Source organism: Globicephala melas, chromosome 5 (assembly GCF_963455315.2).
Source record: "Globicephala melas chromosome 5, mGloMel1.2, whole genome shotgun sequence".
Classification (NCBI taxonomy): Eukaryota; Metazoa; Chordata; class Mammalia; order Artiodactyla; family Delphinidae; genus Globicephala; species Globicephala melas.
The window spans coordinates 30723631-30749730 of NC_083318.1; the positions used below are offsets into that span (position 1 = coordinate 30723631).

The 26100-nt window shown below is 36.4% G+C and overlaps 1 protein-coding gene across 2 annotated transcripts in view; it reads left to right on the forward strand.

The window, feature by feature from the left end:
* COL25A1 (collagen type XXV alpha 1 chain) overlaps positions 1-26100 on the forward strand; it is a 458442-nt gene that overhangs the window by 302515 nt on the left and 129827 nt on the right. For both annotated transcript variants that reach the window (XM_070045559.1, XM_070045558.1), the window contains 2 exons: positions 2444-2470; positions 2612-2638. In XM_070045559.1, the coding sequence (XP_069901660.1) occupies positions 2444-2470; positions 2612-2638 (54 nt within the window). The remainder of the gene's footprint in view (positions 1-2443; positions 2471-2611; positions 2639-26100) is intronic.

Genomic DNA, 26100 nt, shown 5'->3' on the forward strand with positions numbered 1-26100 from the left:
GGCGGTCCAGTGGTTAGAACTCCGTGCTTCCACAGCAGGGGGCATGTTTGATCCCTGGTTGGGGAAATAAGATCCTGCAAGCTGTGTCTCGGCCAAAAGAAAAAAAAAGAAAAGAAAGAAAGAAAAAAAAGAAAAAGGCAATTGGGAGGCATTCAAGAGGGCACCTGTTGAAAGCAGGCACCAGATACATGGCTGTCAGTCTTCCTGAGAATCTAGTTCTAGAGCTGTGCCCTAACACTTAGCATCTCGATCCACTGCATTTAAAGTCACACGGACTAGCTTAAAGTCCTGGCTAACTCACTTACAAGAGGCGTAACCTTGATAATCTTTGAGTTTTATTTCTGACATCTGTAAAAGAAATATCATAAAACTTTGCTCATTAGGTTGGGAGAAGATTAAATGCAGTAACAGGTCAAAGTTCTTTGTTGATGGTAAAATATACAAAATATAAGACATGATGTTCCTGTTATTGTTAATGTCATGATAACCTCACAGCTGTTAAAATTGCTGCAACTGAGAATGGGAATTTGGTACAGCTCCTCTGCAACTGGTGTTTAGCAGCAGGTATCTTGGTAGGTGGAGCATTCTTACATTCCCACCTGAATTGAGATAGCAGTCCCCACTGGGACCTCAGAAGGGGTACTTTGTTAGGACCTTGGCTTTACTCCTGTCTAGACTTGTCCTTGTCTCCCAACCCTGCTAAAAAGGAAGGTGAGAGATTGAAGGTAACTCTGAAATGCTCCACTTCTGCAGGTGGGCTGAGCCCTGAGACATGACTTCATCTTTAAGAGCTAGGAAAAAAAAATACTGATGCCTCTAGAATTCATGTTTCCTGCTAGTATTTTTGTTCAAAAGTAAAGAAAATCTCAGTGTGGCTTAAGAATAGACAACTGTCCAACAAAATAGAAATTTCCTAAAAGACCCACATATATATGGTCATCTGATTTATGACAAAGGTAACACTGTACTGTGATGGGGAAAAGAGGCATTTTCAATAAATGGTATTGGGTTAATTTGATATCCACACGGGGAAAAAAAGCATCTTGACTTTAACCTCACGTCATTCACAAAATCAGTTCTCCATGAATTCAGATCTAGATATGAAAGATAAAATAATAAAGCTTTTAGCTTTTAGAACAAACATAGAAGAACCTCTTTATGACCTTGAAGGGGGCAAAGATTTCTTAAGTGGAACAATAAAAGAGATAATCATAAAGAGAAAAAATGTTAAATTGAGTTTAAGAACTTCTATTCATCAAAAACATCTTTAAGAGAATGTAAACACAATATGCAGCGTGGGAGAATATGTTTGCAATAAATATATCCTTTTCTGACAAAAGACTCAAATTCAGAGTGTGTAAAGAACTCCTATCTGTCTATCTATCTGTCTATCTGTCAATACAATGTATAATATGTAAAGAACTCTAGCAAATAATAGGAGAACTCAATAGAAAATGATGTGAACAGACACTTTATGGGCTAGGATGCAAAATGGCCAATACATTTATTAAAAGGAGTTCAACTTAATTACTGGAGAAGTACAAATTAAAACACTGTGTGAAACTACCACACCTCCCACCGGAATGTCTAAAATGAAAAAGATGGAAAATATCAAGTATTGGTGATGATATAGAGGAACTGAAAATTCTCATACATTGCTGATGGAAGTATAATTGTTAACCACATTGAAAAACTATTTGGCAATATCTACTAACTAATAATCCAAATGTATGTATTGTCTAGAATGTAACAATTCCACTCCTAGATATACACCCAACAGAAATGTATTCAATTTTTCACCGAAAGACATATACTAGGATGTTTATTGCAGCACTATTTGTAATAACCAAGACCCAAAAACTCCTGGAAGCAAATGGACATTAACAGTAGGATAAATAAATAAATAATTGTTTATTCACACAGTGGAATATTATAAATCAGTAAAAAACAAACAATCTACAACTACACACAAAATTTTGCATGAATTTCACACACACTAAGAAAAGAGGCTAAACACATAATGGATGATTCTATTTATATAAGTACATTTATATAAAAAGCAGGTAAACTAATCTATTCTGCCAGAGGTCAGAATAGTGATTACTGTTGGTGGCAAGCAGTAACAAGGAACATCACAACAGGGGCTGCTGGGTTCCTTTAGCTGGGTTCTACTTTCAGCAGGTGTGTTTAGTTTATGAAAATTTACTCAGCATATTATATACTTATGATATGTATACTTTCCTGTTTATGTATATAATACCATTTTCACATTCTAACCATATTACAAGTATAGTTTAGAACCTAAAATTCCTTGAGAAACCTCACTGACAGGTACAACTCTGTGCCCTTTGCATGAATCTTGTGACTAACCCTAGCCTATCTATTTAAGCTACAATATATTTTGAAATTTATTTAAAGTATGGTTTTTTTCTCTTTATTTCAGGGCCCTCCTGGTCCAAAAGGTGATAAGGTAAGAAAATGTGTAGCAGGAACAAATTAACTTAGTGGAAATCCATACAGGCGTGACTTATACTATGTTACATTTAGATCTTTTTAATGAGCATCTACAGACTTTGTTCTAAAACTATCTTCTCATTTTCCTACTCTACAGGGAGAACAGGGTGATCAGGGACCTCGGGTAAGTTATACTCTTCCAATCCTGGGCAGAAAATTATTAATAGTTTTCAGCTCCAAACTCATTGAATTAAAGTAGCCCTGGCTTCATAACTGCCTTGTGTCATGTGGTTTAGTAACGGCTGACAAAAATACCATACCACTTACAACTGAAATAGCCTTAATTGTAACTAATGTTTGTATCTTGTTGCATTATCTTAACTTGATACCTGTAAATAGGACACTCTACAATAATGATTCCTACTGATTAAGGGCCAGAATCACTACTGAAAGTCAGCAACCACCACCCTTCCATTGACTATTGGGTCCTTCAGATTTGTATACGTTGTTTTGTAATATAGAGGCCATGTGGATTCCTATTGAATTTGGCCTTTTCTGCAGTTAAACTTTATGTAATATTGCATAAATATGTTGTATTAGAGATGAAAATATTAATGCATTTTCTATTTTTGTTCATCGTAAGTCTGAATAATACTTATTTGAATTTCTTATTCTTTATAGATTTTTAAGCAGATAAAAGGTGTAATATAAGTTAACATTCCAGGGAGGAGGGGCATTCTTTTATTCTTCTCAAATGTGGCTCCTTTAACCATTATAAGACAATGGTGAATGCTTTGTTGTTACCTTGGTAGTGCCAAGTCCTCTGCTTCACATCTGTGCCTTATTACCCAAATGTTCAGACATGCTGTTCCAATGATGTAGTGGCTCCGTGCAGACATACCTCTCGATTTTCTCGTGTCACTATGCACAAAAGCGAGTACTTGGTTGAAGAGAGTCATTTCTTACAGTGGAAAAGCACATTTCAAACTTTCAGGTTGAAAACAGACACTGTAGGTTTTTTGTAAAATGCAGTCTGTGAAGTTAATTATTGAATTCATTTTCACCGCAGTAGAGGTTTTATTGCAAAAGATGTAGTCAATGCAAACTTGAAAGGTTTGTAGTCTTGTCCCTCCTGTTTATTAAACTAGGTGAAAATTATGCCATGATTTACTTTCCTTCCTATTCTTCTGCCATTTCTTCATATAGAGATAATGACTATGTCTCAGCATAGTCACCATGGCAGTTATTCTACCTGATGACCAGCTCAAAGTTTATCTTAATGGTCAAGGAGATTAAACATCATGATATCTGTCATGGATGTGAATGGAATAAATTTCTCATAACCCTAAACGATTAGAATGTAGCCACTTGCTCCATATGTGGTGATTATTTCACATGGCATGTCTCCATGTATTGTGTATTCTTTCTTTCTACATGCAATATCAAAATCACTCAACTTGCCCTTTCCAGGTAAGAGGGAAACTGTTTCTATTCTGAGAAATCTTCTTTTGGCAAAGGAAGTGAAAGGGTGGTTCACAGCTTAGCTGTCATCAGTGTGCACACAGCCCTCAGTTTCAAGAAGGTGTGTTGGCTTTCATCGTTTCAAAAAGTGATGATTGATTATAAAGCTAGGCCAAATTTTCAGGAGGAAACCCGAAACCATGTGAAATTCACCTTGTTTCATGTTGCATTACAAACTAAGACTTGGACCAGGTTCCTTGCAAGTGTGGCCAAAGTTCATGAACTACTTCGACAACCCAGACGGCCTTTCATACAGATTGCAGCCAGTTTTCACACTGACTGGGGCCAAGTTTCACATGATTCAGGGGCCACTTAGCATTTTAGCTGGAAAGTGGTAAAAATTGATCCCATTTTCATTTGGATTTTGCTTTGTATTGAAGGAATTTGGATTGAATTCGTAATGTAGGATGAATCTCTATGGATAAAAATTTAAATGTCCTAGGAAGTATACATGAATGTGAACATGAGAACTTACCGAATTGCCTGTCTTTTCTCAGATTCCTAATTTAGAAACAAGGCAGGTCACATTCAGTGATCTTAGAATTTTAATATAAGTAGTGTCAGCTACCTATTAGGAAATTCACATATCAAGATGGCAAAATGAAGATTTTACATTTCCAGAAAAATCAAAAGTTAGTTAGAACTGGAAAAGTCTTCAATTTTAATGAAAATTAATTTTACCCACATCCTCTTTGGGCTCACTGTTCCAGCTGATGCTGACAGAGGCTCTCTTTTTTAAAATGTAGATCTTTGTATTTGAATACCATTTCCATTTTCATCCTATCATAGATTTTTGAAATCCACGTTTTACCATTTTTTCCAAGTAATTTATTTCTTTCCATAATTAACTTAACAATATGAACTTACATCACTTTAGTTCTTTGTTAACTGACTTTCCACTGGAATCTATGCTGTTTTCTTGAACGTGAGGTCCTTTTCTTTTCGTTTCTTTTTTGTTTTGTTTTTGGCTCACCAAGTGCCAGACAGGAATATATTAAGCCATATTATGTGAATCAAAGCAGGAAAAATTTGAAGATAAAATGCAAATTAAGAAGGTGAAACTATCTTGAAACACTTGGGCATATATTTATCAACATATATTGAGCGTCTACCATGTTCAAGGTACCCTACTTAATACTATAGAGACTATAAATGGGTCCACTTGCCTCTCTCCTCTACTATCAGCAAATTCAACCTATTCTCATCTCATGTTCTTGATCACTGCAGTAGTCTTCCAATTAATCTTGCTTCCACTCCTACCGTGTACAATCCATTGCCTAAACAGCAACCAGAGACCGTTTTATGCTGTAAATTAGATTATGTTTCTCCCTGTTTTAAACGTTAAGATGAAATCCAGATCACTTTGCTTGGCCTCCAAGATCTGGCCCTTGCTTACCTCTATAACCTCATCTCGAACTAGTCTTCCCCTCCACCCACTGTGCTCCAGCCACTCTGTCATCCACGTGTTCTTTAAACACAGCACACTCCCGACTTGATGACTTTCTATTTGCTCTTTTCTGGTCTTGTGATTGGGTTCTTCTTATCATTGAGATTTTTCTCTCAAATACCTCTTTGGGGAGAACTTCCCTAACTACCCAATCTAAATCTGAGATTATCCTATTTTGTTTATTTACTTAGTTGCTTCTTATCTGTAAAACATGCCTCTCCTTAAAACAAAAACTCCATGAGAGCAAGGACTTCTATCTGTCTTGTTCATACCTCCCGTCACCAGAACAGTAAGGACTTAATGAATATTTGTTCAATGTTAGAATAATATATTATCTCATCATTACTGCCCTCAAGCAGCTGATAATCTCATGGGTGCCTGAATAAGAAAACGATGTGGTTTTATGTTATATGCCTTAAATAGCCGTACTAAGAGATGCTAGATAATTGAACATTCTTCCATTTTAAAAAATAACTGCAGAAAAGGTGACACTTGAGCTAGGACTTGATACATGGGTAATCTTTAAAAGCTTAGATGAAGAGCAAGACATTAAATATTCCAGGAAGAAGAAATAGTTCATACAATATTATACAAGCAGGAAATGACAGGATTCATTTGAGGAAAAATAATATTCCATTTGCCAAGGGAATAGGTTAAATATGGAAAGATTGTATCATATAAGGCTGAAATTTTTTTATTGAAATTACATCATGGAGCATTTTGAATGTCTAGTGTGGTGGGCAATAAGGAACCACTGAAGAGTTTTGGGTATATCATTTGCTGTATATTACCACTAGACTATTTAGTGTGATTACCAATTTTTTGTTTTTCTTTTCCTGAATCCCAGAGAAGGGAGGAGCCTGGGATTCTGTTGGATTTTTTTTTTTTTTTTGGTTCTTTTTGCCTGCGCCTGTGTGGCATGTGGGATCTTAGTTCCCTGACCATGGATGGAACCTGTGTCCCCTGCATTGGGAGTGCAGAGTCTTAACCACTGGACTACCAAGGAAGTCCACCAGATGTTCTTTATGAAAATGTGTAAGGTAATAGTGTCCAGTATGGAAAGAAATTGGAAGAGACTGAAAGCATGGAGACCAAGTAGACCAGGAAACTATGTCAATCATCTAGACAAGGTCATAAAAGTCTGGACTATGCGAATAATGTCCAGTCCTCAGTGGAGAGATGAGCAGAGGGGATGGTCTGGCTCAGTCTGGAACATCAGGTATCATTGGAGGTACAGGGCCACACTGAGCAGAAAGTTCAGTATCAGAATGAGAAGCTCAATAGTGGAGAGGGGCTAAGTTGGTGAGCCAAAGCCAAAATTCCAAAGGGGTCACCAGAATATTGGAGAAAGCTGTATGTTTGCAATGGGATTCAAAAGGAAAGTTGCATCATGTCATCAATAGGGTTTGCCACAAGCACCAAGCAAAAACCTGGGCAGACAAAGAGGGAAAACCAGGGTTGATACTAGTAGAGGAGAAATGGATAAAAGTGAAGTCTTGAAGCAGAAGGTGAGAGATGAATTTGATCTACATTGGGTTTACATCCAAAATCTGTGACCATGGCTAAAGTTGTGATCATGTTAAACTTTTAACAAAAGAAGAAGAGAAGCAGTCAGGTAGTCAAATTAAAAGGTACTGAGGGGGCTTCCCTGGTGGCGCAGTGGTTGAGAGTCCGCCTGCCGATGCAGGGGACACGGGTTTGTGCCCTGGTCTGGGAAGATCCCACATGCCACGGAGCGGTTAGGCCCATGAGCCATGGCCGCTGAGCCTGCGCGTCCGGGGCCTGTGCTCCACAACGGGAGAGGCCACAACAGTGAGAGGCCCGCATACCACAAAAAAAACAAAAACAAAACAAAACAAAACAAAAAGGTACTGAGGTGAAAATTTAATACAAGTCTTATAGCTAATTGGATGTAAGGGCTGAAGTTGAAAGAGAAGGTAAAGCTAGAGGTGAGGTTTCTGGCTTGACTCCTTGATAACGTTGGCCTGAAAAGAGTCAGTAGGATAAATGATAAGTTGAATCGTAGTTATGCTGAATTTGCGATCTTGATGAATTATTCCATTGGAATAATGTAGCAAGCAGTTGGAAATATGAGACTAGAATTCTGAGGTGGTGTTGCAGCTGGAGGTAACAGCTACGTAGCCGAACACCCCCAGAGCAAGAATTGAGACCCCAGGGAGCAAAGTGGAGGGTGAAAGAGTGAACATAGAGGCACTTTAGAAATATCCACACTGGGGCTTCCCTGGTGGTACAGTGGTTGAGAATCCGACTGCCGATGCAGGGGATACGGGTTCAAGCCCTGGTCCGGGAAGATCCCACATGCCACGGAGCAACTAAGCCCGTGTGCCACAACTACTGAGCCTGCGCTCTAGAGCCCACGAGCCACAACTACTGAGCCCTCGAGGCACAACTACTGAAGCCCACACGCCAAGAGCCCGTGCTCCACACCAAGAGAATCCACCCCAATGAGAAGCACACGCTCCACAAGGAAGAGTAGCCCCCGCTTGCTGCAACTAGAGAAAGCCTTTGAGCAGCAACGAAGACCCAGTGCAGCCAAAAATAAATAAATCAAATAAATTAGTTTTTTTAAAAAAATCTTTGGGAAAAAAAAGGAAATATCCACCCTGAGGGAGTGGGCTGAAAAGGAGCATTGGAAGAAGAGAGTGAGCACTCAAAAGAAAAACCAGGACATGCAATGTTTGAACAGTAGGCAGAACTACTTTATTTATTTATTCATTTATTTTTGGCTGCATTGGGTCTTCATTGCTGCGTGCGGGCTTTCTCTAGTTGCGATGAGCGGGGGCTACTCTTCCTTGCGGTGCGCGGGCTTCTGATTTTGGTGGCTTCTCTTGTTGCGGAGCACGGGCTCTAGGTGCGTGGGCTTCAGTAGTTGTGGCACGCAGCCTCAGTAGTTGTGGAGCCCGGGCTTAGTTGCTCCGCGGCATGTGGGATCCTCCCGGGCCAGGGCTTGAACCCGTGTCCCCTGCACTGGCAGGCAGATTCCCAACCACTGCGCCACCAGGGAAGTCCCCTAGAACTACTTAAAAAAAAAAAAAAAGTGAGGGTGGCCCACAAAACATTCTTAATTAAAAGAAAGCCACAGGGATGAGATCTATAAAAAAAACTTTTGGATTTGGTGTTCTGGAATCTTGGGATTGTAAGAGGATGCATTTTGTTCAGTAGTGAGAGAGAAAGTCAGATTTCAAGAAGTTAAAAGTAAATAGTAGGAAAGTTGACTACCTTTGAATGCTGTTGATGGTATATGATTTAATGCAGAAGAAACGGCTAACTTTTTTGGCATGAGCTTTATGTCAGGATACATTGAACTAATTTCAAGCCTACAATTTTAGGTATAATACAATAACCATCGATATCATTTGGTTTTCTTCTACAAGACACTGAGGGTTAGATTTCCACAGATGGATGCATCCTGACATTAGAATTGCACTTCCCTCCTTGATTCCTGGGGAGACGTCATTACAGATTTGCTCTTAACCTTCAATTCATTTTTACAGTCAAACATTGCACCTCAGCAGTTAGGCCTTTCGGCTATATGGTTAGGAGGGTGCTTTTTCTGTGCTGTCAGCTACCATGCCCATGCTCAGTTTTCTTCATTTCATCGTCATAGGTTTGTATTACAGAGTTTTGAGGCTAAGCCTTTACTCTGTATTCAAGCAGAGATTGAAGACCCGCCGTAAGGGAGTTGTAGGGGGATTCCTAGACTGAACGAAAGTTGGACTGAGAAATGATACCTCATGAAATAATTACAGTTGCTCATTACTTAGAGTCGTACAGCTTGCAGGACACCTTTCTAGGCAAGATACACATATCCTCTCTAAGCCTTACTACAGTTCAGCAAAGTAGATTATCAGGGAAAAAAGTATAGGAAAAGTGAACACAATAGAGTGAGATGATTATATCCACATGGGCTGGAGTCAGGCTGGATAAGGATCAATTCTAACTGCCACTGTCTCCATGGTTATGAGAAGGATTAAATAAAATAATGTATGAAAAATCTATAATAAGCCCTCAACAGATCATAGTTGATTATTCTCCTCAAGTTTCACATGAAGAATCTGGGGTAAAGTAAATTGCCCAGTTCACATGATTTGTTAAGTGGTAGGAATGGGATTCAAACCCAGCTCTCTCAGCCTCTGGTTTGTGCTCCTCCCACTGGGTCACGCTGCTTCCCTATCAATAAAGTAGTTGGTATAGCCATCAACCTCAATGTGAAACAATAGAGTTTACCAAAATATCCATGGCTCAATTTATAACATCAATAATAATGATAAATAATTTTTATTGAGTTCTTAAAATATGCCAACCACTCTGTGAAGATATGTATTATTTCAACAACTCTATAAAATAGTTACTTTTATTATTTCCATTTAATAGATGAGGAAACCAAGATTCAGAAAGTTTAAATATTTCATCTAAGCAAACAGAGCCAGCCAGTGACAGAGCCAGGATTTAAGCCTCAGTACTCACAAACTACATTTTCCATGTATCCTCAAAAATAACTCAAAAGTGATTTAATAGCACAAATTTTAATATGACCTTTTTTTTTTTTCTGATGAGGATTGAGCTCACACAGATTAAGTGACTTGATCTAGTTCTTTCACACACATCTACCAAAAGACAGTGCTGGGACTCAAACACAAATGTCAATTTCTGCCCTCTTTCCACAATGCCAAGCTGCCTTCAAATGGTTGCTAGGACTCTTTTCAGCTTTAAGAGTCCATGCCTTTGTGAATCAGCTTGAAAATGTTGGGGAGCACAAATGAAAACAGGTGCATCTTTTTCCTTTGCAAGCATGACAGTCACAGTCTTTACAATTCATGCACTCACAACCTTCCAAAAACCAAAGAATGGACGAATGCCACTTAGCAACAGCCTAGAATCTCTCCTCATGGAGCATAGGGAGGCAGGGCAATGCTGACCCTTGTCCAAGGCACGTCAGGATACCCAGTAAGCTTGCTGTGATACAATTTCACTTCTCAGCTCAAGGGCACCATTTTGAAAATTGTATAATAGGAAGATCCCTGTGTATTTGCTCTTAGTGCCTTTTTTCTTCAGGATAACCAAATGAATGAAGTCTGTGTTCCTCAATTCATAATGCAGTGCTTACATGTTCTACAAGCTATTTTGTTGATTCTGGTTTTATTCTGAGCTTCTCTTTGCAAAAGAGATTGAGTTATATTTCTTGATCAGTAGCCGAACCTGAATGTCAAGTGTAAAAGACTCAGGACTCTCCAGGATTTTCCCATTGTCGTCTGCACACCCTACTACTACCCCTCTCTCCTTCATTATTAAAGAGGGCTTGTTGCCCAGTTCATTAGGGCCTCTGCCCTCATCATGAACCACAGCCCTGGGCTTTGATGTTAATGACTCATTTCTTTTCTCTATCTTAGTGACTTAAAAACATAGCCTTAAACATAAGCAAAGCTATTTTAATGTTTAATACTGTCTTTTTAAATTAAGGTATTATGTTGTTATGAAATTGTGGTAAATTTGTTAGCCCAACTTAGGCAATAAAATGAACAAGCATCATGAAGTTATCTTTTGACTATAAATTAATTTTCTAATCAGTTGGCTACCATCACCTTGCCAAATAGCACAGAGGCCTGATAACTAAAAGATTTAGTGGTTATTGGTCTCAATATCATCAGCCAGCAGCTGGTTTTAAATGATCCTGAGCTCTCACAGTTTCAATAAGCCACCCAGGAGCTCTGCTTAACTATTTTCATAAAATTCTTTTCTCTTCCCAGTGTATTGAAGTAAATTTTCATAACAGCTGGGACTATGCAAAACTGATAGCATCTTAAAAACATCTTCAGCAAGACAGATTAAGTTCCAGAAAAGGAAAGCATTTAGAAGTTTATTTTATTATCTTAACCTTTGTTGACTTGAATGATTAAACAGATTCTCTGGCTCTGCTAAAGCGTTTAGGCCTGGATATTAATTTGATGTTCTTATTTACTTAACCCTTGCCTTTCTCTTTAGCCCTAATGAATATACTACTCATTTGGTACTGAATGTATTGCCTGTGAAAAAGGAATGGATATAACACAATGGAAAGAAATAAATTGTGAGAAAATTATTTTAATGATTTCCAGATTTGGGAGAAGTTGGCATGGAAACAGCAAGCTCGTTAAAATTTGCAAACGTTCTTGTTATATTTTATAATCAGAGTTCTCTTTTAAGTGTTCTGTCATACTTCAAAGCGCTGAGAGCCCAGGAGCATTTGTAAATTTGTCCTAATGTGGGTTAATTTAAGGGATAAATTATTTTTGCAAACAACTGTTGATATAGACAATATTTCCCTTGGAATTCAGTGTTGCAAATTATATCTCAGTTATTGATTGTATAGCTGAGCCCATTAAGGAAAAAAAATAGATATTATGAAAAGTTGAGGAAGTGACTTTACCTATTTTATATCACTTTAAATCTTAAAATTTTTGTCTAATGTAAAGTATTATACAAAGAAATCTATATATATAGTAATCCAGTGGGATAAGTTTTTATACAGAATTTTGGAAGTTAAAGCAAGTATTTCACAAAACCCTTATAATTACACACACACACACACACACACACACGCGCGCGCGCGTGCGCGCGCACACTAGTCGAAAGCCTGAGGTTTGAGCCCTTAACTGAAAATCCTATTAATGACCATAGATGTATTACAGTAAAACCAAAATCCATTCCTAAGTATCTCCTCTGACAAGGAATTCTGGAGAATGATGCCAGCCAGTTTAAATAGCTGTTGGATTTCCATTTAGTCACTTTTAGCGCAGTGACCTTCATATTAAAATAGCTACTCATTATATTTCATGAAGTAAAGATTTCATTTGTCCACACTTGTACTCATTGCTCATATCAAATGCAATATTCTTCTTTTTACTTATCTTACTTTTTTTTCATGGTTTATGTATATGGACATATACCTTACAGTCTTTTCAGGCTAATGTGCACCATTTCATATTTTTCTTGAAAATTAGTGGAATGAAAGATTTTAGATGAAAAATATATGTATGTATATTTAATATTATTACATTTATATTTCTTTTGTTTGAATTTTGCAAGTGCTGCTTTCTGTGAAATGTTTTCTAAATAATTCAAGGAATTCCTTGATAAAAAAATGATCTTTTCTGAAACTCAAAACTATACAGATGATTTTATTCTCTTTGTCTTATATTTAAGCAAGATAGTTTTCACATGAATTCAAACAAAAGAGTATTAGGTTTATTAATCCATATACTATGGAGTTATGATTTGCATTAATGCCTGCAACTGAAGCATATAATAAAATGTGGAGGGAAAGACAGATTAGTGGTTGGTGACTTTCAATATTATATAAGAAAGAGAAAGTAAGCCTCTAGGTAAATATATTAAAATCTGTGTTTGAAATGGACAAAAAAACCTGAACATACTATAATTGGTAATATCTATAAATAAAAAGCATATTGCAAATAGGAAATACAGCAATTTATAAGCAATTTATACCAGCAAAATCCAACACAATTACCACTATTCCTTTTCTAGGACTCCCAAATGCAGAATTATAATTGCAACAGAATGTTAGAGGTGGATTAACTAAGTAGAAATCAAGAAAGTATGAAACAGCAGATTTTTAATGGTGCATCAGGATTCGCAGAAGGAACTAGAATGCAAGACTGTATTTTTGATTCATCCCTTCAGAATGGGTGGAATAATGGCTTATGCGTTGACAGATCATGTTCAGGGAGAACAGTTCCTGTAGGTCTGAATGAGATGGGTCTCTGGAAAGTCATTTAGTGCCAGACAGCAGCATCCTTTCATAAGCATACATGCACTAATGTGTCCAGCAGCTCCTTGTAGCAGACACAGCCTGTAAATCACAAGTGGCAAACAGGACTGGCTTTGTAGGAAAAAGATGTCAGTTGCAAGGTCCTACTTCACATACAATTCTAAAGCGACTTTGGAGGGAGTCAGGAAGCTTTGATTTTCATTGCTTGGAAGTCAGTTAAATTTTATTTGAAAAGTGTTGTTATTCAGAGGAAACTTTACTGACCACTATTATTTTTATTAGCACAAGTGAACTTTTGAATATTTTACACACAAATAATAATAATAATGACAACAATGCAACACTATTTGTTTTTATATTCCACATACCAAAGAAACTTCTGGGCCTTCTTATCATACTTTATTACCTTGTAAGTTTAGCATGAATCTGTTCATAAAGAAGCCTAAGTGACAGGTAAGGTGGCGTCCAAATCCTCCAATGTAGCATTAGAATACCAAAGAACTAGGAACATCTGACTCTCTTTCCAGGACAGGAACTACAGTTAGCTCCAGGCCTAAAGGAATTCATTAGAATTAAGAATTAAGATAGGGAAATGGTGGTGAGTAAACAAGAGAAATTGGCATGGCAGAGTGTCACTGCTTTTCTGGCTTGAAGCCTGTGTGATGTGATGTGAGACAGAAGGAACTAACTATAACCCTAGGAAGTACAAGGGGACAACAGGTGGTAATTCCTGCCTCATTCACCATGTCTTCAAAAGGACATGTCAGCCTGAACATTCCAAGTTTATTGGCAGGTGAGGAAAAAAGCTATAGGAGACACCACCAGATTTTTAATTAAGAATAATTCGATTGTTTTTAAAAATAGCTTTATTCCTTGGGCCTTTCATCAGCTTATTTTTAGAAGCTGAGTTAATCTAGTTATCTAGATTATTAAAATTGTGACCCGACTTTGAAATATCGCACCCAACTCTTGATCCCATCATGTCTTAGAGGAGGCCATCACCATGTGAGATTTCCGGAATTGCTGAAGAGAGATTCTTCCACTGGTGAAGTAGGAAGTACGGAATGAAGGATGTGACTGAGAAGGCTGTGCCCAAACACAGAACACACCAGAGACTCTTCTAAAACACACCTAGTTCTAAGTTACATATGCTGTGTTATTTTGCCTTTTTCAGGGTGTACAACTTGTTTCTCATATCAAACACTTGCTTTTTGCACCAACAATGGTTTAAAATATTATAGTGCATATCATTCTGTAGGTAGGTGTTAGTACATGTATCATTCTCATTAACAGGAATTATTCTATCTATAGAGATAGATAGATACACATATGTGTGTGTGGATATTTACTTATAATTGCACTGCCTATACTGTCTTAATGAAACAGAGTTCTCCATAAGCATAGATTATTATTCATGTATACAAGATCTAAACACATACAAATGTGAACCAACCTACTCTTGTTTATACTCTGATTCCAATTAAGAAAAGTAAGATAAATGTTCAAAGCAGTTTGTTAACTTTTTTTGGAAAAAATTGATACATCTTCCTTAACTGTCTTTTTAAAGAGTATTCTTGTGTTCAGTATGGCAATTCAGAATTGTCTAAAGAATTGTGTAAAGTTAATATAAATTAACTTTTAATAATTTCAAGCTTAATTTTTCTTTGTGCATGTCCTAGCCTGCAAGGAACACCATTCTCAATGTTCATTTGCAAAGTTAGATGGAAAGATCTCAGTGATGGTCCTTTGCCTATGACATCAGTTTGGCTCTGACCTCACAGTAGAGTCTATGACTGAGCTTTTTCATGATCATCTTTGAGGAACAAATACTTGCCTTGACTTCAATATTAGAGAAAAGTTTGAGAACTAATTCAGAACTCAGTTGCTATTTCTTAGCTACCTTATTTCTTTATATTTCTTAATGGTTGAGGAAGTCAGAAGTTTCTAGAATGCCAGCACCAGAATTTTCTTTTAGATTATAAACTTTTTCATATGGAAGGGACTCTTAACATGTTCCTTGAATTTAGTATAAGTTATAGCAGCACCTTGTAATTTTCCAGCCTTGATTCCTCCTTACTTTTAATTTTTTTAATTTTTTTTTTATCCTACTGAACTGTTCTTTGAGAAGTTAAACATTTGAAAGATTGTAAATCGTTAGTATAGTTTTATCAGATGTTTTGAAAATCGGAAACTATTCTGTCTTCATTAGCATGGCTGATGATTAACATGGCATATGATACATCATATGGGAAAAAGCCCCTAGCTACAATGTAACCATTTTTATTAATTTTTTAACATTTCTTTAATATTATGCCTTGTTGTTTAAAGAATTTACTATCTATATGACAATAATTTTGATAATGAAAACAATAGTAAGGAATTTTTTTAATTTAATTTTTATTTTATATTGAAGTATAGTTGATTTACAATGTTGTGTTGGTTTCAAGTGTACAGCAAAGTGATTCAGTTATACATATACATATCTCCACTCTTTTTCAGATTATTTTCCCATATAGGCCATTACAGAGTATTGAATATAGTTCCCTGTGCTATACAATGAGTCCTTGGGTTTTTTTTTTTTCTCAATTTTTTTTTTTTAATTGGGGTAGAGTTGTTTTACAATGCTGTGTTAGTTTCTACTGTACAGCTAAGTGAAGCAAAGTTCCCTGTGCTATACAGCAGGTTCTCATTATTTATCTATTTTATACATATTATTGTATATATACTTGTCCCAATCTTCCAATTCATCCCACCCCCCTTCTCCCCCCTTGTTATCCATACGTTTGTTCTCTACATCGGTGTCTCTATTTCTGCCTTGCAAACCGGTTCATCTGTACCATTTTGCTAGATTCCACAAATATTCATTAATATACAATATTTGTTTTTCTCTTTCTGACTTAATAGTAAGGAATATTCTACCTTTTCTATTATGTTATTTTTTTCTCTGCCAAGCAGATAACTGCTATGTTTAAATTAAGAACTTCACCCCTTACACACACCACTTTTATTTTTTGGCATAGATAAACATAAATTACTTCTACTTTGACAAAGTAAAGTTTCTAAAGAATCATCAGTGTTAGGAAATTCTAGAGTATAACATTATAAAGCCATTCTTTATAAAGCCTTTTTTGTTGCTTTTTTTGCTCAGTACAAAATTACTTTTGAGCCTTACAACTTTTTGTTTAATAGTCATTCACAATTATTCAATAATATTGTAAAAGGAAATGAATTTTGAGGAGTAACAGGAAGAAGGGAATATTTGGAGATGTGTTAGACATTTTGGATTTGTTCAGAAAATTAATGTAGAGATTTACAACTTCATCTTTCATTTTAGGCAGAAAAGTCAAACAAAATAGAAATAGAAAAAGCTTTCTATGTCACCAGTATAACGTTGAATGTTAATGCTGTAACTCTATACCGGTCTTTGGTATTACTTCCACTTTGGAGCCCTGTAGTTCTAATAAAATGTGTCAGAGAAGAATGCAAGGTTTGAGTCACAGTATCTACCAGGAATTTTATATAGTAACTGTTATAATCATTCAGGATTTTCAGAATGTGTCAAATGAAATGGCATGTGCCGATTGAGAAACTGTCACAATTTATATGGGATTTCCTTTTAGGGTGGAGAGTAACATCCTTGGTTGCAGTGGGGGAAAGGAATGCAATGTCTTTATTTTTCCTTATTTTTGAAATGTGATATACTATTTTGTACAATCTTCCCTCTATGTTTTATTTTGAATCAATAATTCTCATGAGGCAGATTAGAGGCTACAAGCTGGTAGCCTGTGGACAGATTCCAAGAGTAGATGCATTTTATTTGCCTTACCCAAATTACTTGCTAATATTTTAATATTGGGCAATTTCATACAAAATCTTGTTTTAAACTTCCTCTTGGAAAAGTAGAAGATCTGACACTATTGGGTACATGTTCTTTTATAATTTCAGTTGACTGTAGCTGGATGGAATCTCTCTGCTTTAGATGCATTCTGTGTTACACTCAGCCCACTTCAGTAATTTACATATGTGCACAGCCCCTGTTGGCACTGGAGTTTGTAATACCTGAATTAGAGATTAAGATAATTTTGCGTTTGATATTATGATGACAAAATCCATCAAAATATACAGACGCAGGTAACAAAACAACAAATGACAAATCGTTTATCTTCTAGGAAGAAGGCTACATTATTGCCTTTAATTGAATTTACATATAATTTGTTTTTAAATTACATAGAATTCTCCTTACCTTGGTGGTTGTCAATCTATGGTAGTGTAGACTTTTTTTATTAGTATACCAAGTCTGCTCAAAGGTCAAAATTAGGACTAGTTCAAACTTGGTAGTTTTATACCAAGATGTCAATATAATTTATGCCATCTTTCAAAATTTTGTGGAAATATGAATTGTAAATAACAGAATTTTTATTAAGTTACCTTTGTTGTATATAGAATAGTAATTAAATAACATGCAAATACTATTTAAAAGATATATTTTAGTCCTTTAATTATATATTTTTAAAATTAGAAACTATAGATGTTGAAGGCTTGCTCTTCAGAGTCACTCCTTTGAGGGAAAATGTAGCCCCTAATTACAGAATTTCCTCTAGGTTTTTCTTAGCCGTATATAGGATGTTTGTTTATTACTTAAAATGATCTAGCTTAGACATCTATGTAGGTTGTAGCCAAAGTTCATAGATATTTAAAATCATAATATAAATTTAGCTCCATATGTTTTTTACTGGACCCAAATAATTTCCTTTATAATACTAATCCGTATATTTCTAGAAGCGTTCATACTTTAAGGCACTATATATTTCTTCTGGGTTTTTGATGTTCTGGTTGTATAGTTAGATTAATGGAAACATTCCCCCTTGTAAACATTTCTAATGAAATTGCCCTTACAGGGCACCAATAAAAATTAAGTTAATAAATTGTTTAGAATTGCCCTTTATAGCTATGCTGACAAATCTTAAGAAAAAGAACTAATTTGAGTCAGTATCATTTGATCCTTTTTTCTCTGTATTCTTCTTGATGTAAAAATAAATTGAAACCTGATTTCTCTGAGTACAACAAATACAGAATTTGAGGGTGTGGTTCAAATGATTTAAAAAAGATAGCATAAAAAGGATCCTATGAAGTAGATCATATTTCCCTTTATGGGGAAAGGGAAAAGAGTTGTATACATTTGAAACATTTTTTTCTTATAGTGTTTTTAACTGTAGGATAATATAGGAACTAAAAATTTACTTTTTATTAGGATTATAAAATCTTTTGGTAATGTCAGAAAGCGTTTCTAGATAAATCTTGATTATCTTATTCTAAAAGGGTGCCGAGGGTAGGAGATAATGTGGGTAAGAGAAATTCACTTTCTGCTATGTCAAAGTTTCTCTTATAACTGCAAAATAAACCCATTTCTCAGCCAGCCAATTGACTAAAAATTCATATAGGGTATCCTAACCTTATGGTTCCTGAGTTTTATTCAAACACCTTTGGTGGCAAGGAGCTCACTCTGTTGAAAAGCAAGCTATTCTAATTATAGAAAGTTCTAAATATTACAGAGTAATTTAATCATTCATTCATTCGACAGATATTTATGGTTCCTTCTTTTGAATTAACATCTGTTGTTCTCTACTTCCTATCATTTAGTTTTAGTCCTGCCTTCTGAACTAATTCCTCTTCCACATGACAGCCCTTCAGGGATTTTGTAGAAACACTGAATGAAGTTCAGGGTTGCAGTGAACCCTAAAGCCTTGCTTGTCCAAACCCAACTTTCCTCAATAAGCAATGGCATAGCATAAAACTGACTACTTCCTGTGATGGTGACGGTGATGCTCCCAAGGCAGTTCTAAGCTTATTCAAAATAGCTCTCATATCCCAGCTCACTTTCTTCTGCTCCAGCTCCTTCATCCATTCCTCGTGTGACACCTCTGTATCTTCTTTCTCTCCTGGCTGTTCTCTATATGTGTTTCTGTCTACCCTTAAAGGGTAACACCCAAAAATTAAACACATTAATTCAGGTGGAGTCTGGCCTAAGTGGGACAGAACCTACCTGCTTATGCCTCTGTTTTTGTTAATATTGCAGGGAATTAGATTAGCTTTAAGCTACATTGACAATCATATCATATATTGATGTATACATTTATTATCAACGTAAATTCTAAAGTCTTTTTCTCACTGCTACTAGCCCTTAGCTCCTCAACTGTGTATCATTAGGGCTTGTTTATTGGATCCAAACACTGTTCTTTACTTTTATTCCCACACTATTAGTATTCTCTGCCCTGTTGAGATCCTCTCTTGGAGTCTGATTCTGCCATCCAGCAAATATTACATCTCTCTTCTGCCCCATTTTCTGGAGATCTGAGATATAGGTATAGAAACAGATATACAAACTGAGAGAGACCCAAATTTTAAGAAGACTAATCTAATCCATGACACAAATGTTGAATGGAGTTCAAACTGAGAACAGGAACTGTGGGACAATTTAAGCAGTATTACCGAGGTAAATTGTTCAACCAGTTATAAATCTACTTGTTTATTTGCTTTCAGTTCATATTTCTCAATTTAGTCTATAAGGATAATATGACATACCTCTTGCTGTAATCCAATTATATATGTACATCCATCTACTAATAAGCTTTTTTAAAAAGATCATATTTTTAAACTGCACTTCTTTTTCAGATTTTCACTAACAATGCTTTTAATAATCTAATCTTTAGTCAATAAAATTCTACCAATCTGTCTATATTTTGCACGATTTACCTTCTTCCTTGTTTTTTCTTCTATGACTTCTCTTACTTTCTACAGTTCCTGAAAAATAATTTGAATGGTTTGGTAATTTTTTTGGCAAATGCTTTGTATTTTAAAAGTCATTTCTTCAGACTAATTTAGACTCCCAAGGTTTTCGTTTATAGTCTCTTTACTTTTCTTGGCATTTTATACTACCAATGTTTGTGCCATTTTTTTTTTTTTTTTTTTTTTTGCGTGACGCGGGCCTCTCACTGCTGTGGCCTCTCCCATTGTGAAGCACAGGCTCCGGACGCGCAGGCTCAGCGGCCATGGCTCACGGGCCCAGCCGCTCCGTGACATGTGGGATCCTCCCGGACCGGGGCACGAACCCGCGTCCCCTGCATCGGCAGGCGGACCCCCAATCACTGCGCCACCAGGGAAGCCCTGTTTGTGCCATTTTTTAATCCGAGTATCTGTATTTGTCTTGTTTAACAGAGAATTAGAAACTAAATAGGAACTGGATGCTGTTGATTTCTTCTGTCAGTTATTAACAATTTACTCCCAGTTGGCCAAAGGGGGAAAAAAAGGCCTATCCTCTGATTCTCCTTCTCTTTCCGATTCTAACGGCAGATGTTCTTCTTGCTCTCAGTATTTTCCCCCAGATTCAGTGGGCCTTAGTGCTCCTGACCCAGACTTCACTGTTCCATGCCACTCTTCTATATTAATCCTTAGTTTGACTTTCACTTCCTTTTTCCTTTCCTTCCTTACATCTAATTATGATAGTCATAACAAAGGAAATCCAACAAAGAATAAGAGAGTGGAAGGGAAATTAAAGGCCTAATAATTCACAAATTGGTTAATGATTCCTTGTACAAAAGTTGACTCTAGCAATTCCTTTGAAAATAATTTTTTTCTCAATCATATTTGTTTCACGCCATTTCCCCAACATTTAATAATTTTCCCAAACATTTCACAAGTCGAGAAACATGGAGAATTGTACAAATGGACAAATGTTTATGAAGCTTCAACTCAACTGTAGGTAATGTAAGGAGCTGGAAAATGGTAAATTATTCTCCCTTACTTTGTGTTCCGTAATTGCTAATATTACACATCACCCAAGGAGAATAGTTGACAGTGCCTTATGTGTAAATAAGTAAGTAATTCAATTTCAATAATGATATGATAGGCATACATCTTGTAATTCTTTAGCCACATATGGGAATCATAAAAGTTGTAGCTGATGAGGTGGCAGAACTGGTAACTTATCTGAGTATACCAGATGCCACCTAGTTTTTAAAATGTAAACTCTGGTCCTTATGGGTACTGAAACTGTAGACTCATTGAATTAAAATAAGACCTATGAAATATGTTTTTATTTGGGAAACTGGGCTATTACTTTTATCTTTTAAGACACCAGAGAAATATTTTCCTTGGTTTTACTTATGTTTAATACCATCATTTCACGTGTTCAAACACAGAATACAGTTATTCACTGTTCATTCTTTTTTATTTTTATTTACCGGTAAATAAGGCAAACATTTCATTTAATGTTTACTAAGTTAAAAGGCGATGTTACACTTTGAAATAATTCTTGTAATCATAGGGAAAACAATCTTGCTTCTGTTATATGTGGCAAGTTCCTTTGATACATGAAATATTAAGTACTTTTAAATAAAGAGACAATCGACCCCATCAGAAACTGCAGCTACAGCTTATTTGAGCAGGCATTTTCAGTAACTCTCCAAGACAAGTTGATCTTTACTCTTAACATTTTTGGCTGGCTTATTATCATCTAAATATTTGAAATTAGAAGGTGTAAAAGGAAATTTGGGGTAAAAAAAAGAGTTTGAATATTATCAGTGTAGTTATTTCAAGTAAATTATAGGTGCACATAAATACCACTTTTAAAGAGTAGATGTAATAGGGCGGAGCCTGTGCTCCGCGGCGGGAGAGGCCACAGCAGTGAGAGGCCCACGTGACGCAAAAAAAAAAAAAAAAAAAAAAGTAGATATAATAAACATCATAGTATATCACAACTTAATGTTAAAACTGTATCACATTTCATTAAATAACATCATCACCAACTACAGCCGGGAAATGAAAACTAAAAGGGAGAAAGTTCATATTATGATTTCTAATATCCATATCATTAAAAAGTTTAGACTTAATTTCACAGAAGTCGGGAAATTCTGAGATTCCCAAAGAAACCATAACTATCGCATAGATTACAACAGCCTCTTTCATGAGGAGCTCAAATCATGGGACTCCTCCCAAACGGATCCATCACTGTGGGGTGTTATATCACTACAACAGTGTATCCATCACTTCCTTTTCAAAAAGGAATTACACCTTGTTCTCTTCTTCCTCCTAGAGGTCCTGTATATTTTGAAAGTTTTTTGATTTAAGAACCAGTGGTCTGAATTACAACATGTGATTGATACAATGAGAACATATAGCCCTTTCTTCAAATGTTAATACAACAAAATAAAGTTCCTGCAAGGGACTAACTGAATTACTTCCTTTCTGAAGCAAAGCCCTTCCACACTTGGCTCGTTTCTAATTCAACATTCAGAAACACTAGATCAGAGATCTTTAACTAGTACTCTGTGGCCCAGATCCTCCCCCCAAATGTATTTTTGTTTGGACTATAAAATGTTTTAAAGTAAATTTGAATTGGTAGCAAATGTTTAAAATCTGAAGCATTTGTTAAAAAAAAAAAAAAAGAAAAACCTCAGATTTCTGGCTTCTCTTGGAGCATGTGAAGATGTAGCAGTACTAGGTAGGCCTTCCCCCGTGGCAAAATCAGTTAAGTCCTCCTTATTTCCTTTTAGCCCCAGCGTGACTCCTATTCAGCCAAGCATCCCCACTTCCTTTTGTCTTAAACCTGCTCCCTTATTTATGTTATCTGCCTGGTCCTTAGAGCCATTTGCATTTACTCCGTGTTCAACAAGTAACATCAAATATAAATATAATTATAGAGCATTCAGATGTCCTAAATCGCATTCAGTATTTTAGGTGCATATGGAAACATGCAAATTTCAGGGATGCTTTCAAGACACAGACTATTTTAGTTTTGAGTAGTTGAACAGACCCTGGGGAAATACTAAAATTTAGGATGTAGACTAAAGGGGGATATTAGAGAATAGGACTAGTTAACTAGTAGAGGAACGTACCTCGAGTGATACTACTACAAGTAACAATACTCTCTGGTGAACTCCTCCAGCTACTCCATTATCCTTTTGTTGCTAAGGTCATTTATGAATAGTTCCATTATCCCAGAGGGCTATCAAGTGTTAGCTGTGGGCTCAAATTTATTTGTGGGGGAGGGTGAACTTCAGAGGTGGATTAGGAAATACAAGGATAGCTGTCCACTTGTTATAGCTGAGCCCCATGGGACTCTCACCAGCTCTTTTATACGCTGGTTTCTAGCCATCTACCTCTTCTGAGGGAAGAAGGAAAGAGGCTGCCATCCAGGAAGCATGCCCAAGGAATTTTAGAGTCAACTCAATTTAATATCATACAAAGGAAGTTTAGCAAATACCCATTAAGCCAGACACTAAATAGAGTCTCTAGGGAATAACAGAACACTTTTCCTTTTCTCCCAGAATGAAGAATGCAAAAAAAGTTGAGTTTTTCTCATAGGACAAATGCCGATTTTTCCTTCAGTGTAAGATGCCCTGTCAGCAAATGAACCTTCTATTTGCTTGGCACTGTTCTTTCCTGATCCTACTGTGCCTCCTCTCTCAAATGTAGACTGTTTTCTTCCAGAAAGTGGATAGGGTATATGCAAGTTGAGGTGAGCCCTTGACCTGGCAACCTCAGCTAGAAAGCACCCCTTGGTTTCAACAGAAGTATAGGTGCAGAATATTATTGTCTTGTACGTTATCATGATACTGTACCATCTTTGAGGGAAAATTCCTGGAGAATTAAAAGATTATTAATATTTTATTAAATAATTCAGAATTTTCATGCAAATTGCATGAAAATCAGATGGGTGGAATTAAAGCTTTTGCATGATTTATTTTTTAAAGGGGTGGGATTGTTAAGCAAATTATTATGCAGTGTTTGGTAATCAAATTGATGTTCTAAACAAGATCTCTGTATTTTTTTTTTTTAATTTCCTAAAAGATCAAAAATTTTCACGGGTCTGTTTTTGCATTTACTTGCAAAACCTATATGCTAACTATAATGTGCTTATTTATTCATTCAAGCAATTAATTAAAGATACTAGATAACAATTGATCAGGCTAGTTCTGATTAATATATGAAATTGAAATCATAGATGGAAATTTATTTTTAATTACTGTAAACTGGTATAAATTATAATATATAATTCAGATTACCATATATTTAGACAGGCTATTTGCCAGTCTAGACTATATTAACAAGTTGTATTTTTCAAAACTAAATTCATTGCCTTAACTTCAAAACTTCCTACTCTTCTTACAATCTTTAATTCTGTTAAATGGGTCTTTGTCATCAATTTTGGAACAAGCTTACAATCCTTCCTTGAAAGCCTCAGAGTCAAATGTGTTTCAGAATTTAGAGTTTTTAGGTATTAGAAAGTTCATATTGTTGATACACCAGGCATTGTCTGACACCCTTAAAGAGGGCTGAGGCACTCTGTAATTAAACCATTAATTTCTGCTGTGAAATACATGCATGTTCACACTAAGCAGGATTATTCATGAGCAGAAATAGCCTCACATCTGTTCAAATAAATGTTTGCCACCAAATGGGTTTGCTGCAAAGTTAGAAAAATCTTTAGTTAAACTTATGAAGAATTGTTTTGTTTTCAGGGACTTTCGATTTTGGCATTGCAGATAAAGGACCATGGACTACATCTTGATTTTTAATCTGTTCATCATAATTTGGCCAGGGTTGTCTTCCTCAAATGCACGTATGGCATGGCACGTTCATTTTATAAACACCTTCGTGGTTTCCCACAACTTCCCCCTTTAAAGCCTTTTTGAAGACTTCCCATATATATGTATACCCTATCAACTTTTCTAGGCTCTTACCTAAAAACTGCTTCACCCCAACTAAACTCAACTTACCAGCAGTTTCCAAGTATACCTTCCTCCTTTTTGCTCAGTATACTTCAGACTGGAATACCTTCTTCCAGAGGCCCCAAGTCCACACCGCACCTCAAATAGCATCGTCCTTTTCATCCTTCTTCACCCATCTCAAATCCCACCTCTACAGAGGCACAACTCCATTCCCCAGTCAGAATGTGCTTAAAAAGCATACTGCCTGCTCCCCTAACTAGCACTAATTTAGTATATTTTCCATTTGAATTGAAAATCATGTGATAACCTCCCTTCCCTACTAGATTTAAACACTTACAGCTTCTTTCACTATATTTGGCATATTTAAGAGTCACTTGTTAGATGAAGGAATGGATGTTTTAGTATAATCTCTCTTGATCTCATCCATCTAACCTCCTACAGGAATCCCACACCCATAGTCCTTGCCATTGCCCTTATCCTAACCTTCTCAAGTGGAGAACAGGGTCTAGATCTCAAGGGAATACCTAGAACACGACCTAATCTTTGTATTCTAAGTGTAGATTCAGCATATCTTTGGAAAAGAAAAATATGCTTTCTCTTCGGTTCCAATATTCATCTTGCTGATACTGTCAGGAAGGAAGGCAGCAGAGCCCTTGGAGAGTGGCCAGGCACTACAGGGTTCTTCATTATGCAGGTCTCAACTTAAACATCACTTCCCTGGGAAGTCCTCCCTGACCAGCTGACCTCAGTTAGGTCCCCTTTCTTTGCATTCTCATAGCTTTTGTTTTGCTAACAGTCATCATATTCACTTCGAGGGTATGATTCTCATCCAAAACCTCAGATGATTAAGAAATATTAATTTCTTAGTCATCTTAATGACTTAATTTTCTGTAACAATTTGATTTCTGAACCTACATCTCCTCCACTTGTTGGCTAAACAACAAACATCAGTCTTCTTGAGATGTCCACACTTTCTTCCTCCTTTTGGACAGACTCACTTTTCTGCGGTCTTATGGCATCAGAAGGTCTGGGGGTGAGAACTGAGAGGCACCTTGTCTTCTCCTGTCGGTCCACACAGTTTGCTGCTGAGAAGGCAGCATGGCCCAGCTAACCTGCAAGGCCCTTCAGAAACAGCGTGTCAGTGCTGCATCACTGGGGCA